Below are 19,834 nucleotides of genomic sequence, written 5' to 3' on the forward strand. Positions count from 1 at the left end.
TCTCACAAAATTTGAAATGGTTTCATCAGGGTGGTAGGGATTGAAATTTATATTCCCTGAAGTGTAGTTTGAAACCGTACAAACAGCTTCACTTGGAGATGAAGTAGATGTAATGTTTGTGTCTTTGAGATTGTGTACCATTTCTTGTAATTTTGTTGTAAGGTTTAAATACTCATCCTCCACATTACATCTGTATTCTATTTCATGTTCTAAATAGTTTTCATCTGTCAAACAATCAATGCCATTCTGAACCTGCTTGTAACGTTCCCAGTATTCAGTCACAGCCTTGATTTTTATATTTAGTTCGGTTAATGTAGGGTTACCTTCAGCAAGTCTTTTGCCCTTTGAAAATTGACCCTTAATAATAGATCGAGCTTTTTTTAGTTTTTGTAACTCTTCTTCTTCTTTAGTCATTTCTCCTTCTTTTTACCTCGTCGCCACTGTTAAATTACTAAACTTATAAAAATAAGAAATAAACTGTAATCTGCCATAACATTGAATTGTATTTTCAGAACCACATTTTTAAAACATAAACGAAAAAAACATCTGATGGATTAATTATAAAAGGCAAAATTAAATCAATCATATGTATCACAATTCAAATTTTTGTCGATAATCAATCCGAGAAATTTTGTAGAATCATACATTGGTATTACTAAATTGTCAACTGCTATTTGAATTTCAAAGGAAGATTTTTTATTTGAAGTAAAATTGACAGCTATTGATTTATTTGCATTTACTATTAAAAAGTTTTCATTAAAGTATTGCACTATATAATTAATTTGTATATTTGCTATGATTTCTAAATCCTCCAAATGTTTGTGTTTATATAGTATAGATGTGTCATCTGCATATAAAATTGTCTGGTTAGGATATCTTACATTTCCAATGTTATTAATATATATTGAAAATAGCAATGGACCAAGAGCGGAACCCTGAGGCACACCCCACTTAATGTCTGATCTTTTAGATGTGACTTCAGCCTGATCATTTTTTATGGTGACAAACTGTTTCCGACAGACCAAGTAAGATTTCAGTAAATCATGAGGTGTTCCTCTTATTCCATAGTTTTCTAATTTATCAAGCAAAATATTTATATTTACACAGTCAAAAGCTTTTTGCAAATCCAGAAAACACCACAAATAAAATCACCATTTATCATTCCTGTCATTAAGAAATTTGATTATGGCTGACAAAGTGGATTTTCCCCTAATGAATCCATGCTGATTTACAAAAAGAATGCTCTTAGCTTCTAAAAAATCAATTAACCTATTACAAATAACTTTCTCAACAACTTTAGAAATAACAGGCAGAAGTGCAACTGGTCTATAGTTAATAATTTCTGAGCAGTTTCCCTTGTTTTAAAAAATAGGCACAATTTTAGAAATTTTTAGACTCTGGGAAAATTCCTGATTCAAAACTTGTATTAATTATAGATGATAAAGGTCCTGCTATAGCATCTTAAATATTCTTTCATAAATTAATAGATTATTGAAGACTGTAAGGATTTGTCCGCAAATATGACGACATGAATGGTTACAGTTGACTTATTTCATGAGAAAACTTATCTAAACGTTCCTACTTCAAGGGAATTAAATTATTGTTAAGTAAAGTACATTAAGTTAAAGGGTTTTTTTATTGAAGCACTTACTATAAAGTTCGTAGGCTGCCCGAAGAAAGTACATTTTCACTTTTGTGACAAGGAACACAAACTTGAATAAAACATTTATAATATACACATATACCTTTAACATTAGACAAAAATACTGTTAGAGTTAACAGTGGCGTAACTAGAACTTTGTAGGCTTTGGGATGGGAAATGAGTGTATTTAAAGAGCACAAAACTCCAGGGAGGATTGAATAAATCTAAATTTGAAAACATTTGATAGGCTTGATTTGAAATTGGGGTGTACTTACCCTTCTCATCCCCTCTTAGTTATGCCACTGTGATGTGAAATAGTTTCATTTCTAAATAAATAATACAATGTGTGAGAAATACTAATGGGTTTTAATAATGGAATTACAATTTATCTACTAACTGCATTTGAAATTTGCTTACTTTGAATTCAATTAAGAACTTAAGTACCACCATCACTAACACGGTTACCAATCTCTCTAACATCTCAGTCTCTACTCACCAAAATGCGAAAAGCATTCCTTAGTAGTAAAACAGACACAAACTCAACGTCTGAAAATTTTAAATATAGTAAAAATCTCCACGAGTACTGAAGCTTTTTGGATAGTTTCAACTATCCGGACATTGTTTGTCCAACTCATTTTGTCCATTTATACAAATGAAATCAATACAGAATTATAATGAAAATAACATGAAAAAGAAACATGTAAAAGCTTTTAACCCTAGAAGTGTGGAACCAGCATATTTTATGTCGGTTGTAATTTATGTGTGTTGTGCGGAACCTCATATTGTATGTCGGTTCAGTTTTTTCATTAAAAATAATTATTTATCTTCAAACAATCACCATGTTTTTGGTATCATTGAAATTTTGAGATTCCACTCTACAATTTTCATATAAACTTTTATTTTCTAACTTCAATATTACGGCCGTGGTGAAATGTTGTCTGAAGAAGTCATCATTTGAGTTGAATTTCGCGGGTGGCCGGGTCTAGGAAATACGTCATTTTAAACCAATCACAGCAAGTTACGTATTGCCTGTAAACAGTGCTGCCATATGTCAATAGACGCGGAATGAAATATTCTTTCTTCCAGTGCAAACAGAAAGTCATTAGAACGAATAGTTGATTTACTATGAATATTCTAAAAAGGGACAATTCTAAAGTTGTAAACCAGCATATTAGTATAATTTATGCTGATTAGTATAATAACATTCACACAGTTATTTATTGTCAATAAAGAAAATAAAAAAAAAACAGTGTAAAGTGAAAGAAACGATCTACCGGTACAATCTTTCAACGGTAAATTTAGTTCAGTAGGTTACCAGCGAAACGAAAGAGATGAATCACGGCGTCGCATCAAGACCAACCCAACCCATCCCTGTCGGCCATTGTTGACCATTTTATTTCACCACGAGCTTATTTTTTTTAACCGATTTTCATAATTTAGGTCTCTATTTTTTTCAGGTTGAAATACTCAACTGCATAAATGCATATGAAATGACAAAAATATTATAAAACAATGTTATTTTGAACTATAATATCTATTGTTTATATATTGTCAAAAATTTTACAATGCAAGGTTTTTACAATATTTGACGCACAACAATTATTTTTTACTCAATTTCAAAAATTATTGAGTGTATTTCTTTCAAACATTATGTGCTAACATAATATAACAAGTAAAAAAATTAAAAAATGTTTTCATAATTGTTTTACATTGCAAACCAGATTATTTTTTATGAGTAAATTCTTCAACGTGGGACTGTTAACAAAAAATGTCATAACTCAGTTCCTTCTCAAAGTATTTGAACATATCTTATATTTTATTTTAGCTAAACAAACATACATACTAAGGGTATATTCAAAAATTACATAAACATAAAGTATAAGTGAACATTTTTAGCTTGTTTCTGAATTTTGTTACAAAATATTTTCATTTTTCAAAAGATATTTTTTTGTAAGCTTATAATAAAATAATAGTTTATTTTGTTGTTGTTTACTTTTAGTGTTTTCAAATAGCATGTATAATTTACAATAGAAAACTGTTTTTCATATAAATATATAGTCACATTTGGAGGTAAAAAAATGAAAAGCCCAAACCCTTGTACATTTTTGTAAATTTTCGCTTTTGTAAAAAAACAAATGGCATAATTACAACTTTTGTTTAATAGAAATTTTTAATATAATTATTTTCTAATTTTGCATAGAATTCTCTACATTTTATACATTTAACATTTTGACCTTACTGTAATATTTCAATACCTTACAGAGGTCCAAACTTGAAATTTTCATATAAAACTTTTTGCAATTTCTCATTATTTTCATGAAAATATATACTAAACCAAAGAATATCAAAAGATTTATTCCTATTTCAAATAGTACAACTTCTGAGAAGAAAAACGATATATAACAATATATGTTTTCTTGATATTAAGTATCTTTTACGAATTTAAAAAAAAAACCCTTGCAACACATCAAAAATGGACTGACGTTTTATCTTTGGTAACATGGACACACTTCTAGGGTTAATTATCTTGACAAATTACACCAATTATTCCATCTTAAACAGTTTCCAGACTCATCCTTTGAGTCTATTTCCGGCTAGGCAGATATATTATATGTTTCCGGTAGAGTCGAAGATTTCTGGTTAAATGGAGGAATTGGCTACAGAATCCAATAGAGCATATTGTATTTCCGATTATTATATTTCACTGATACAATTTGTAATTACAACACCTATTTGTCGACAGTTCAGAGATAGTTGTGAAACGAAGGGTATAAAAACAAATGCTGTAGGGTTTGTTCTTATTTTTTTAGCACAGTCATGGCGTGGATAGTGATCAAGAAATCTAAACCTATAAAAAACAAACCTCTGTACAAATCACCTAGGCCGAATCTAAACTATGCCATCGATTAGCCACCATGTGGGGGTGGAGAGAGAAGAAAAATTAGGTCAAGCTCGATGAGGGTTGATCTAAGGCAAACATGTAGGTCAAAATTAATCTTCTATCAGACAACGTAGTTATTAAATTGTATATAGCAATACTACCATCAAAATTACCTAGTTGCCATTATATAAAAAAACAAACCTACTGGGTTTTGTAAGAAGGAAAAAATAAAGTTCCTGGTCTGTCTGATGTGGAAATGACACATAAGCGAAATTTCTAGGAATATTAGTTTATGATGACTTATCGTGGTCTGGACATATGGACTTGCTATGGAAAAAAGACTAAACAAATTTTTATACTAAAATGCATAATGCATATTTCTCACATTACTACAAAAATACTGACGTATAACTCACGCTTTGAGTCCCATTTGAGGTGCGGATTGCTATGTGGGAAAGAACCTCAGCATGTCACCTTCAAAGAATCTTGTTTATACAAAAAACTCACAAAAACGCTTAGAAACTTTTTCTCTAGAGAGAGCTGTAGGGAACCCTTCAAATAATTGGGATTACTGACAGTGACAACATTATCACTATACTCGTACATCCGAGAAGCGGTACTGTATGCTGACAGTAAAGAATTGCCCCGCCACTATGATCTGAACCTTTCAAATAATTGGGATTACTGACAGTGACAACATTATCACTATAATACTCATACATCCGAGAAGCGGTACTGTATGCTGACAGTAAAGAATTGCCCCGCCACTATGATCTGAACCCTTCAAATAATTGGGATTACTGACAGTGACAACATTATCACTATAATACTCGTACATCCGAGAAGCGGTACTGTATGCTGACAGTAAAGAATTGCCCCGCCACTATGATCTGAACCCTTCAAATAATTGGGATTACTGACAGTGACAACATTATCACTATAATACTCGTACATCCGAGAAGCGGTACTGTATGCTGACAGTAAAGAATTGCCCCGCCACTATGATCTGAACCCTTCAAATAATTGGGATTACTGACAGTGACAACATTATCACTATAATACTCGTACATCCGAGAAGCGGTACTGTATGCTGACAGTAAAGAATTGCCCCGCCACTATGATCTGAACCCTTCAAATAATTGGGATTACTGACAGTGACAACATTATCACTATAATACTCGTACATCCGAGAAGCGGTACTGTATGCTGACAGTAAAGAATTGCCCCGCCACTATGATCTGAACCCTTCAAATAATTGGGATTACTGACAGTGACAACATTATCACTATAATACTCGTACATCCGAGAAGCGGTACTGTATGCTGACAGTAAAGAATTGCCCCGCCACTATGATCTGAACCCTTCAAATAATTGGGATTACTGACAGTGACAACATTATCACTATACTCGTACATCCTCCGAGAAGCGGTACTGTATGCTGACAGTAAAGAATTGCCCCGCCACTATGATCTGCACAGCTATGTCACCAAAGATAGATCCCGGCACAGCATTCCTGCTCACCACCTATCGTTATACGAAAAGAAACCATCCTATGTCGGCCCAAATTTGTCAAACCATTTACCAGGTAAAATAAGAAACCTCACAGAGAAGATGCTCAAGAGAAAGCTCGACTACTCACTGCAAGAATATCTACATCATGAATACAATTAAAACGATTATATATCTAACTAGCTGTTACCCGCGGCTTCGCACGCAATCTTTAGAACCGAAGTCCTTATATTACTTAGTAAAAGCACTATGTTAAGAGTTCTATGACAATTTTAAAACGTAAGTATCAGAGTTTAATTTAATTAATATATCATGTTTTGCACGTGGAAGAGCATTTCTGGTTAAAATTAATTATATTTCCAACGTCGCATTGTTAGCCTGATCAAGAAAATACAATACACAGGTCTCGAAAACTTACTTCGGTCAAAAAGCGTCTATTTCTAGCCTTGTATCACATATTTCAGGTCTAAGATATTTCCAGTACCATATTAGAGTTTGCCTTGTCCTGTCGAAGGAAAAAGTATACTTACGTATAGGGCCAAGAACCCTTCTTCGATTAAAAAGTACCTACTGCAGACTGTTTAAATTCACTTACTATGTCACAATTTAGCTTGCCGTATTGCCTCTATCAAAATACTATATAGTTCGATTATGCAGTTCCTGGAAATCTACTTTGGTCAAAATCGTCTACTATGGGCTTCTGTAATATACTTTCCGTCTCAAATATTCCCAGGGACATAGTTGGCTTTTTGTCCTGTTGAAGAAAATATACGCATAAGTAGGACTGAGAAGCCTATTACGTCCTAGGGAGAAGTCATACCCATTCCCTATGTACTTTCGGTATAAGGGAGAAATCAATATTAAGGTTATGCAACATTCCAAAATAAAAGTTTTTTGTTACGTTGAGGCATGTGAGTATTAATTTCTCTGTTTTCCCGTAAGCCACTGTTAAAATGCCCACAATGTCAAGGAAGCCCACCAGTTTAAAGTAACTTATGTGAAAACATTCATAACTTTGTTCATTAAGGTTGGTTACATACCAGTGTTTAAATAATATTTAAAATGCATTAGATTATTTAAATTCGTCACTGACGCGAACTGGAGTAAAATTTTGATACTAACATTTTATGGTACTTTGGGATTATACCGACCACACTAGTATGAAGAACACAAAAATAGAAATTTATAGAAACAAACATGATAGAACGAAAACACAACTCTTCAATTACAAAATTACAAACTTACAAGCATTTCCAGGTATTGTGATCGGTATTGTTGTCGTTGTTATCTTATCTTTCTCGAGAATCCTGATTACGGCAGGCCGCGCGGCATCACGTGATTTGCACGGTACATAATTGCCTTTCCATTACAATTCAATTTATATTTCTGATTAGCCCCTCTAGAATTTGATATTTTACTGATAGGTACTATCTCGAGGGATGTTTTTCTTTCGTCGACATCAGCGCGGGGCAGCACCGAAGGTGCTGCCAAAGCCCGCGCTGATGGCCGGAGGCACTCGCATTTTGGGTGGCGGAATGTGATCAAGAATAAAAACAAGTTTTTAGTGTTTTTTTAATAAAGAGTTTAGTTTGGTAAATGTTTGTTTTTGTTGAATTTTTGTGTTTGGAGAAATGTAGAGGTAAAACACGGAAGTACAACAAAGCGATGCACCAGCTGAACGGGCGGCGAAACTCTGCAATCACGTTATCTACTAGACGCTCGACTTTGACCTCTGTCTGAGGATGGGGAGGGGTTTGCGATAAGACAATTCCTGTTTTATATTGACGAAATATTGTTCTACGCTAATCTAGTAATCAGTAGAAACGAAATGTGAAATAACGATTCATGTCTGGGTGTGGTCGGTATAATCCCAAAGTACCCATTTTATTTACTATCTGCATTGCACTACTGATCAAGCACTATTTACTTAATATTTGATCAAATTTAAATTTAAACAGATGTTTTAGCCAATTTCTCGACATAAAACTGAAGCTGTGAACAGCTGTTTAGTGCCAGTTTAATTTGGATTATTGGTTTAACTACATTTTTTCTGAATTTCAAAATATTCCAGGTAACTTTTCTTATAGTTTGCTTCATAAAAACCTTCCTTGGATTTCAATGGACGTTTTACAAAAAGAATTAACCGAATAGGTCCAGCCGTTCTTGAGTTTAGCGCTTACCAACACATTTAACGATTCATTTTTATTTATAAGATATAAATATTTTTATGTGTTATGTTCCATCAAAACTCTTGATGTTCTGTGAATAAAGAATAAAGAAAGAACATTTTTTTAGAAAACCTTCGAATTTTGGACTTTGTCAGTTAATTTACCGTGATTACTACGGGTAATTGAGTTGCGGTGTCGAATTTTGTAGGACTACGTACGGATGTGTACATTGTGTTATATTGATACTAGCTTTGATTATGTGTTAGTCTATGAGCAGATTTTGCATCAAATGCTAAAATCTGTTCTAACTGAAACGTTATGGTTTTGCGATTTCTAGCGGAAAACGAAGAAAAAAAGCGGTTATAAATATATTACAGAAAACTATTAAATACTTATGTTATACTGAGTAAACTCTAACACAAGATGTGAACATACTCAACATATTAAATTTAATTTGTAAAAAGTGCCTAATTACTATAAGATTAAAATGGATTAAAACTCAAGAACAAAAGGTTTAGTATAGTAGCGCTATCTAAGCTTTCAAGTACAAAACTAGTTTTGTCCAAAAAATTTTCTGCCACACAGTTTTTGGATGCTATATGGATGCAAGGTTTATTTTCTAGAAATTCAAAGACGTTATCTTCTAAAAAAAGGAAAACAGGAGTTTTATTATATGATAGTCTACTTCACATAACGTAGCCATGATAGGAAGGGATGATTCAATTGAATAGGCAGTTCACATTCCTTTTATTGCAGCGTTTGGTATCTGACACTGTCTCAGACTTGACTCCTGGAATCATTTTCGTCTGAAGAGATCCAAAGAGAGTCGACGATGAAGAAGCTCAAAACTGAACATTTACATCGTTTCGACATCAGAGACAACTAGAAATAAGTGAAGTGGTAGTCTCATCGTCTCATCAGGTACACAATTGAGTGCACTACGATGGTAGTAGACGTCCAATGGGGAATGGTCTACAAGGAGTTTTTACCGTAAGCTTAGCTCAAGATGTACATATTTATAAAGGGTTCTTTAACAGTGATGAATGCTAAAGGGAAAAACCTGTATCAGTTATTATAATAGAAAATTCTTATTTGTAAGTTGGACTTTGGACATCACTTGATGTACATCTTACATTACACTTTAAAGAAATGTGCATCTTGAGCTATGATTACGTTAAATCTTTTTGACGAACTCCTTGTAGAACATCTTCCATATTCTATTATAATCTGAGAAATAATTAACGTTGCATAATTTTAACACCATCTACTTTTGACCTCCGCCAAAATAAGCGTGGTTGACGATCGATTACTTTTGTCAAATTCCTCTGTCGATATCAAGAAAAATCAGGTCTCTCGACTTCTCATGCGCCTGCAGATCATCACCCTTAACCTTGCTTTCGTCCTCCTCCGTAGACTAATGGTATTCTCTCTAACTGAGAGATCACGGGTTCAAATCCCGGGGAGACCCAATCTGGCATAGACACGAAAAATAGAGTACTTCGCGATTAAATAGGCTACCTGTGTAATAAAAACTAATATATCAGTGTACATCGAAGCCCCAGCACAGCTTAAGGTGAGGCTTAAAAGAGAAGAAAAACCTTGCTTACGTTATTGAAACAACCCTGAGTATAAAATGATTCATGTCAACATTAAATACTCGCACAAAGCGTATTGGACGTGTATCAAACAGACGGTCACTGTTTTGTCTATTGGTACACACAGGAACTAGCCGCGTCATGACATATAAACCAATTAAGACCGAGATAAGAGATTTTATCAATTTTTATTCCTCAGTATTGAGAAGATGAACCAGCATCCAACATGCGATCTACAATCTGCAGGTTTGCCACTAGGTTTTGGTTGGTCAACATTAAAAAATGTTAATTAACTCTTTTTTATTTTCGAACGCAGTGTAATTGCTTCATAATTGACCCACTGATAACCCTGCTTGAAAAATCAATAATACTCGAGCTTGGCTATTTAAAACTATAAGTTACACAAGCAAACGTAGCTATCGTGTTTTGGCATGGAAATTAATTTAATTACAGTAATACAGTATTGAAATTATATTTTAATGTTTTAAGCTGAGAGCTTCGGTTGACTGAGAGATTACAGTACTTAGTCAAGAAAATCTAGTTAACAAAGTACTTCATTTAAAAACAAACACTCAATTAATGATTGAATTTTATTTCGGTAAGGCCTTTCCTTTTTTTGAGAAAAAGCCGTCAGACCTACAATTTTTCAGTTATGTAGGTCTGATTATGTTTTCTTTGAAAACAAAAGGCCTCACAGAGATACGATTAAATTATTAATGAAGTGTTTGTTTTGAAATTAAGTAATCTATTCCAATAAAGCTGGTACAATGTATGATATTATGTTTGCGTAATTTAAAAATAACTGTAATATAAATTATTTGAAGATAGATTTATAATTTTCATAACGTAATTCATAATTAACAAATAACCTTAAATAAAAAAAAACTAATCAAGTCATTCAAAAATGGAAATATTGCAAATTAAAACAGTTCTATTTATAAGGTAGCGATGTTAACGTAACGTTTACTTCCAATGTCCGATATATTTGACATCAACATTCTTCTCAGAATAGCCTACCAACGTGCGATATAGGCTATCTGACGGCTAATTTTACCATATACGGCTAATTTTTACGGCTATAGTTACCGTCTATTGGTACCATTTCACGTAATTGTTAATTATATTTTGGTAGTTTTAAATTACTCTAGTTTATAATGCTATCTTTATAATTTTAATATAAGATATTTTTATTATCATTGTGATTTTTATGCACGTTATTTTTAAGATTAAAATAATGAATAATTTATTTGTTACAAAGAGTTATATAATATAACAGGTATATTACGTATAAATAATATTCTTATATCTCTAGTCTTATAAATAAAAATTAATCGCTAAATGTGTTGGTAATCGCTAATCTCGAGAACGGCTGAATGGATTTGGCTAATTCTTTTTTTTTTCATGTTCATTGAAATCCATGGAAGGTTTTTATGAAGCAAAACATAAGAAAAGTTACCTTAAATATTTTTAAATTCAGAAAAAAATGTAGTTTTTAAGTTTCATAATCCAAATTAAACTGGCACTAAACAGCTGTTCAAACCTTCAGTTTTATGTCGACAAATTGGCTGAAAAATCTGTTTACATTTAAATTTGATGAAATATTAAGTAAGCAGTGATTGATCAGTAGTGTAATGCAGATATTAAGATGGACTTTAAACTGGTGGGCTTCCTTGACATTGTGATATTGCATTTTAACAGTGGTTTATGGAAAACAGAGAAATAAACACTAACATGCCTCAACGATTTATTGTTTCCCTGGCTGCAATCCAAAGCGCAAGACTGTTATAACGCAAAACTTTAATAACGATTATTTTGGAATGTTGCCCTTAATAAGGATTTTCCTCTTTATACCGAAAGTACATAAGAAGTAGGTAGGACTTCCCCCTAGGTCGTAATAGGCTTTTCAGTCCTACTTGTGTGTATTTTCTTCATCAGGACAAGGCAAACTCAAGTATGTCAACACGATTTTGACAAAAATAGATTTCCGAGAACTAGATAATTGAACGTATATAGTATTTTGATCGAGGCAAAATGGCAAGCTAAACTGTGACATAGTAGGTAAGTGAATTTAAAGGGTCTTAAGTAGGCACTTTTTAACCGAAGTAGGCATTTCGGTCCTACGTAAGTATATATATATTATATATATATATATATATATATATATATATATATATATATATATAAGTAGATATGAATGTAAGGGTTCTAGCTCACTTTTGGGACAGACAGAAAATCAACGTAAAATACTGTTTAAAAGGACAATAAACTAATCTGTAACTCACGAATGAAAAATTAACCGAATCTTTAGCTGTTTTACTGTTCATTGTAGGCTTCTAATTTCTAAGCTGTTTTAATGAAAAAATCCAGAAATCTTAATAAAAAATCTATAAACGGAAATAATGAAATTTGCTAACAATCACTCGAGAAGTCGGGGAGAATGTGAGTAAAACCGCATTCTTTTCACGAGGTTCTTCATTTACTTTCTCCAAATGTACTATAAAATCATCAAAGATTTCAGGTTTAAAATCGTAGTCAAATTCAATGTCCAAATAGTGAAAGATTATAGGTAAAATCTTCTCATAATAAACGTGTGTATTTAAACCTACAAACCTAATGTATTCTTTGAAAAGGAAAATAATTTTGTCAACGGTTCCAAGAGATAAGTAAAAATTTTTATTCTGTTTTCTAAATTCTGTAACAAAATGTGTTTGCTTCTTGTCTCCATATTGTAATTTCATAAGCAGGTTATTCAAATATGTTAATTTATTTCGAAATTTCCTAGGCTTAGGTCTTTCGTACAAAATTAAATTACAATCTCTACAAACTAATCTTTTATCAATAATTTCTCCTCTATTATAACACTTGTAACAGTTGGCATTATACTCTTCCATTTACAAAAAGAATAAATGGAAGCTATGGAACTAAGTCTGCCGAGATATAAATTTTTTCAGCGCAAATGTTTATGTTTATATTTCAACTACCGAGATAAAAAGAAATAATTTCATTCTATTGTACAACTATTTAGGATATTTTGTTTATGATTACAAAGATTATTCCGGAAGAAATCGAGATTTTTCATCAGCGAAAGAGTATATTTTTGAAGTTTTAGAAGGAATGAAAGAGAACAATATGAACATCATTAACTACTGAATTTCTCTAATATCGTTCTTAATCACGTCATAGGCTAAAAATTTCTCAGAAACCACAACCACATAACAAATCGCGTTTGTAACAGCATTTTGAAAATCCATATTGATAATTATATCGTTCTTTGAACTAGAAATATTTGTCAAACTCTTTGTTGTATCAATGACATAAATAGGTCTATTTGCTATAAATTCTTTGGGGTTGTAATACATTTCCATATTTTTGTAGTAAACTTTCTTAAAATCTTGATACATCTGATACATGATTCTGAAAAGACCACCGGAAATGTTTAAATTTTGTAATTCATCTGGATAATAAGAACCATTCAATTTTACTCTGATATTTTTTACATCCAAACTATCGAACTTTGAAGGATTTTTTTCTTGATTATTCTGTCTATCTGTTTGAAAACCGATGATAACGAACTTGGGATTGAAGATATTTCTATAAATATTTGTGATATCGAACGAATAAGTTGTTCCGGAAATACCTTTTTGTTCAATACATTGCCAATCTAGAAAATTAAACGTGATGTTTTGAGATTTTATAATTTCATCAATCAACCTAATTTTACTCGTGGTTTTGTAATCAATCATCGGAACTCTAATGAAAAACTCGTTAATTGTAATTTTGCCATCAACAGGCATAACATTTCCAGTTGCAGTCTTCAGAATCACATCATCGTCTTCTGCTCTTATAAAACTTAGATAAAATCCTCCTTTATAGATCGGAATAGTAACATTTTCAAAAAAATCCTAAGCCGAAATGTGCTAAATCACCGACCGCTTCAAATTGTCCAAATTTAAAAGTTGATTCAAAACTGTTTGAAAATACATCACTTTTGGAATAACAAAATGGTTCCTTTAATAGTGCTTAATTGACCACAGTTTTCGACTTCTTCTATCAATTTATTGTGTTTTCTTACTTCAATCTTAGAAAATAAAAACGATATAAAATTATCGATTAATCTAACATTATCAGTTCCAAGATATGCTTGACCATCTTGTTTTGTTAAAGTTCCAGAAATATAAAACTGGAAGTTAGACGAGCAAAAGTTATCTCCAAAATCAATATTAAACTCAGTTCTTTTATTCGGTTCATTCAAATGTTGTTTACTAATTGGATAGAAAATTTTTAAACTCCGCCCTTTCAATATCACTAGCATACTTTCTGTAGTCCACCATTTAATAAGAGAAAATTTAAACATCATGTATAAGAAAGATATCATTTTTTCATCGATCTAATGTACGTTTTTTTATAAGAAAAGATATAAAATTAGAGTCATTTTTTAATGATCTACTTCGTCATATTCAGGATTCTCTTCCTTAAATTTTGCAATTTCGGCCACATATTTCAATAAAATCTGCACAGGATAGTAACCGCTATCTATAATATTGTTCCAATCAACTGTATCTTTATTTTCATCCAAAAACTTTAGACTCAAGTGTTGATAGAGACAAAGAACAGACATATGATCTTTTAATTGATAATGTATATTTTCTTGAATGAACTCTGGGGACAGAGTTTTGATATTTAGCAATGTTATACCAATTCAATTTGTTTACGTATAATCTCATCATATCTTCGGATAATTCATATTTTTGAGAAATGTCATCCCAATGTTCTTTTTTCAAATCTCTTTCGTGTTGCATGATAAAAAGATCGAAAGCACTGTAATGTCCCGCCATCTCTATTTATTAAGAAAAAATTTCAAGTTTTTATAAATTGACTCTTTTTTGAGTTACATTCAGCACATTTTCCCGAAATTCTTTTAACTCCATTGATGTTTGCATAGTATTTTTATATCATTTGTTGCAGTTTTTTTCTTTACATCTCACACAATATATGAGCGCCATTTATATAAGGAAATTTTATCATGCATAAAACCCTACGCGAATACCTATTTCAGTAAGATCTTCCTCCATATTATTAAGTTTTTTTTTCTAATTTTTGAAATTTGACAGCATAAGAATCATTGTATTCAACAAATTTATGACCAATATTCTCAAAAGTTTTCGTAGCATCTAAACTAAACTTATCAAAAGACTCTTTAAATTTAGTAAGTTTTTCATTTAATTTCACCAACATCGTCTACTGATCTTCTATTTCTGGCTTCTAACTTATCATAGACTTCTGTCGTAAAATCTTTAACATGCTGTTTATGATTCTCATAATTTTGTTTTAGTTCATTAAACATTTTAATAGGATCTTCTAATTGAATCATTACAACAACATCAAATGGATTAATTCCTTTACTAACACCGCTAATTCTTTTTCCTTTAAAATCTAAGGCATTTTTAACATTCGGATCATGTTAAATCAACAATATCGATGTTTTTCTGATAATTTTAGAGGTTTTAAAATTTGTTCTTTAACAACAACATCATGTTTGTCAATACCAGGTCGAACACCGACAATTCTTTTTTTTATTAGCCAAACTAACATAATTCTTTTCAACTTTGATCGCTTCAGTAATTTTATCAGCTTTTTCGATATGAGACATTAAATTGGTAAATAATTTTTTACACCATCATCAACTTCTTTTTCCAATGTTTTTATTTTATCAGCAACTTCATTTGAACTCATGAAATTTGCAAGTTTGTTATCATATTCTGCTTTAAAATCTTCAATCTCGACAGCAAACATATCTGAATCTGGAAGGTTTTGTAATAAATTTTCTAACTTGTTATCAAACTCATTTCTCAAACTATCAAAATTCAAACTATTATCTACATTTTGAATAATTTGTGTACCAAATACGTCAAAAATATTTTGTGAATCCATATTTATTAAGCAATAATTTGTTAACAACTTCTTTAAAATCTTTACCATTACTCAGTTCATTCAAAACAAAAACACACAAATGTCCACAAATTGGGGGATCTTTATAGTCTTGAATCTGAGAGTCATTGTAGTAGACGCTTGATTTTTTCAAATATTTGATCAATTCTATAGGTGGTTTGTCCTCAATTCTTCCATACGAATCAAAATAACATGCATTCTTATCATTTTTATAATAACAAACCCAATGCGTTCCACTTCCAAATTTTTTTTTTTCAATGTTTGATTTCACGTAATTCAAAGTTTTTTCATCTAATCCAGATCCTGTAACATCTTCCAACTCTTTATCTAACCAATTTAAAATGTTTCGAACAATAGGAATCACATCTTTTTTAACGATTGGAGCAGCTTTACGAACATAAGGAACAACATTTTTAACAACTGGAATATTTTCTCCAAAATCTAATAAATCTTTCAAAAGTCCACCATTTTTGAGTTCTTTCAACTGATTATAAGAAAATTCTATTCTGGTTCCTTTATTGTTTTTCTTATGTTTTTCGAGTTTATTGTATTGTCTATTTGTTAAAAATATCTTATCTTCGCCATTTTTTAGTTGATCTATTTTAAATTGAATACTAACGGGTATTTTCTTCTTTAAAAGCGGATTTTATTTTTTCTTTCTGATTTTTGCTGAAGTTTACGTTCACCTCCATTTATATAGTTAAAATTTCAAGTTCTCTTCGATTCCCATTCCTAGTTTTCTCTTCAAAAACATTGCTCCAGCTGTTGGAAGCGCAACAAATCTTTCACCTAAACTAGCATCTTTTGATAAAAAATCTATCCATTGCTTTATCTTGCAAAACTTTATCTGCTATATGTCTGGAATTTGTGTCTCTATGTTTTGCATAAAAAATATCGTGTTCCATAGCAGCTTGATCTAATTTATTTATAACAGGATCTCCTCTTTTTAGTCTTTTTTTCGAGTTTTGTGCCAGGCCCCAGATACTGATAAGTTGGTACGTGTAATTCAAAAGGTAAATTGTTGATAAAATCATTCAAAAGTCCGCTACCTTCAATCATAGATGAACTTATTGCTGGCAAAAACTCGCTTTAAATATTTAATTCCATCAGGTTTTTCAATCAATTCATCAAGTTTGTTCGAAATAAAATCTTTAATCGCTTTCTTTTCGTTCAAAAAATTGTTGTTTCCAGCCTTCTCTTGAGCATAAATATAATTTATAATTCCATCGAGTTTTGTCAAATCGTCGATATATCTGTACTCCAATCTTATTATCATTGTATTTTCTTACACCTGATCCTTCGATTCGTTTTTCCCAAATTGGTTTAATCAAATTGATATATTTTTTACCTCTACTTGACTTAGGCTTCTTAGTAGATGGATCATTATTTTTGTAAATTGAGTCAGATTCCCATAAAATTTCTGTATACTTTTTCAAATCTTCTTCAGAATATAAATTATCTTTTGGAACGTCATTGTCTGTTAATAATCTCCATAAACCTTGAGTACCTTCGTACATTTTTTCATTAATAATTATATCATTTTGTTCAAAATTAACGGGTAAATTTCCAATCATAAAACTTTTCTTTTTTCTATCCCAATACAAACCAAATTTATCATCCTTCGCTCTAGGAAGAAATTTTTTACCAATTTCACCAATTATTATATCCGTTGTTCCAGGACTTATTGGTTCAACTATGGTAGAGTCTTCAATGATTCGAGGTCTAAATGGTGTTGAAGATGGTAATTTTGGCAATTCAAACTCAGATTCTGGAATCGAAATATCGGCAAATTGTCGTACAACTGGAAACCAAATTCATTAAATTTTGATTATCGCTTAAAACATTTTCAATTTTGCCCTCAACATTTTTTATTGCAGAAGTTACAGGTTGATTAATTTTTTGAATAAGTTCTTGTTCTTCTTCATCAATTCGAATCTGTTCTTTAAATTCTTTGATTAATTTCTTTTCGATTTGATCAAGTTTTTTCGCTTCTTCAGAAGTTACGTTCACCATTTATTTAGGAAAATTTTGAAACGTGGAACACGAAACGTGGAACGTAAAACGTGAACGTGGAACGTAAAAACGTGAACGTGGAACGTAAAAACGTGAACGTGGAACGTAAAAACGTGAACAGATTTACCGTTTTTCAGTTGTTTTCATAATGTAAATAAAAAGTAAAGATAATGTAAAAATAATTGTAACAAATATTTTATCAAGTAGATTTGCCAGACCACTGAGCAGCATTTATATTAGAAAATTTATTCAAATATTTACCATTTTTAGGCTTCAAAGTTAGATTAATAGTTAAAAATCCGTAGTCTTCCTTCCAAATTTTATCACACAGCTCATTAAATTGGTTAAAACTCATATCAGATCCCACATAATTGTTATAAATCTTTCTCGAATAGTGATCATCTTGCTTAAAAATACACAACATATTCAGATTATTTCTTATAACTTGTTTATCAACCTTTGAAAAGCATTGGGAAAGATAGATACAAGATATGTTTTTGTGACGAGACATTACGAAATATTCCTTAATAACGTCCTGATTTTCCAAAATACAATCATCAAAAACGATTAACGAATTGGGTTTACACTCGCTTAATGGAACTATGTCCTCAGAGGCATTATAAAAATGTGATACCTTTTTGCTTAAGTTTTTCTCAATATTTTCAAATCTCTCTTGCAATTTTTTATAAGCGTCTTGTTCTAAAGATTTACTAAAAACATACAAATTGGAATAAGGAATCAACCTATTGTAGATAAAATTCAATAATAAAGTTGTTTTTCCACATCCACTTGAACCAACAATTAACAATCTGATTGGTTGATCTTTCTTATTTTTCTTCAAACGTTTGAAGTTTTATCTGATCTTTTTGCTTTAAAAATTTCTCCATTTAAATAGCTAAAATGAAGCTGTTCAAGTTGACTTCAGAAAGCTCTAAATTAGTTTTAAAACTTGGAACATCCTATACACTTAGAGGAAGAATCAAATTATTTTATCGGTTTAAGCGGTTTTTATTCTGACAATTTTGTAATAAATATTAGTGAAAGTTCTCCTTATTGTATAGGATTTAGTGAGAAGAACATAACAAAATATTATGGTTTAAACAAAGGATATTATACTTTCGATCAAATAAAAAATTCCCTTAAAAATTATCTGAAAACATTCAAACAATCAGATAAATCTTTAAACTTTGACGAAAACAAGTTTGAAATGCAAAAAAATTATCTCTCTAATAAAATTCAAATAAAATCACCAGTAAGAATAATGTTTTCAGCAATTATTGTAGATTTGTTAGGGTTTGTTCAAGAAACTATTGAGCCAAATCAGGTATATTTAGGAAATAAAACGCCAAAATTTAGACCTTTCGATGTAATTGAAGTGCACTGCAATCTCGTTGAACCTAGTTTTGAAAATCATACCGAACATTTACACAAAGAATCTGAAATTTTGTACACTTTTTTCCCAAATGTTGCTTATGGATCAAAAATCAGTGAAAAACCGATTGAAATCGATTATATTCCAATTAGAAAAAATATTAAAAGAATTCAAAAAATCGTTCTAACTATACAAGACTCTGAGGGAAATTTAATAAATAATGAGAGTAAAACAACAATATATTTAAGATTGTCGAAAGAATGATGAATCAAGGGGGGAACGAATCGTTCTTACCTTCAAACTTTCAAAACGAGTTGATAATGATGATAAATACCAATACTTTTATCTAAAAGATAAGGTAGCCCTCGAGGGCCACCTCACAAATATTCACAAAAATACGAATAAAGACAATGTTAAAGAAAAATACAAAAAGCTTTGAAAACATAGATTCTGACAAGGGCGTCGATTCGACGCTCTTACAAAAATTTTAGAATATGAAAACACGAGACAAGCAATAATATTAAACGTTGATGATGATAAATCAATGTTTAAAGACATAAATCAAGGGGGTCTATTGAATAGACTACCTTTAAACTCAAAATAAAAAATTGCTTGTTAAATTTTTTCTATCTAAATGGAGTCAGTTGTAGACCTACTCAATAATCAACTTATATTCAATAACAAACATATCTTTACGATTGTTGA

At 31.1% G+C, this 19,834-nt stretch overlaps 1 protein-coding gene across 1 annotated transcript in view; it reads left to right on the forward strand.

Moving 5' to 3' along the window:
* The first annotated feature begins 9,970 nt into the window (after positions 1-9,970).
* Positions 9,971-19,834, forward strand: part of LOC124368227 (putative inorganic phosphate cotransporter) — a 31,200-nt gene continuing 21,336 nt past the window's right edge. The window contains exon 1 of the mRNA XM_046825503.1: positions 9,971-10,041. Coding sequence (XP_046681459.1) covers positions 10,005-10,041 — 37 coding nt within the window. The 5' untranslated portion in view covers positions 9,971-10,004. The remainder of the gene's footprint in view (positions 10,042-19,834) is intronic.

This window comes from Homalodisca vitripennis, chromosome 8 (genome assembly GCF_021130785.1).
Source record: "Homalodisca vitripennis isolate AUS2020 chromosome 8, UT_GWSS_2.1, whole genome shotgun sequence".
NCBI classification, from domain to species: Eukaryota; Metazoa; Arthropoda; class Insecta; order Hemiptera; family Cicadellidae; genus Homalodisca; species Homalodisca vitripennis.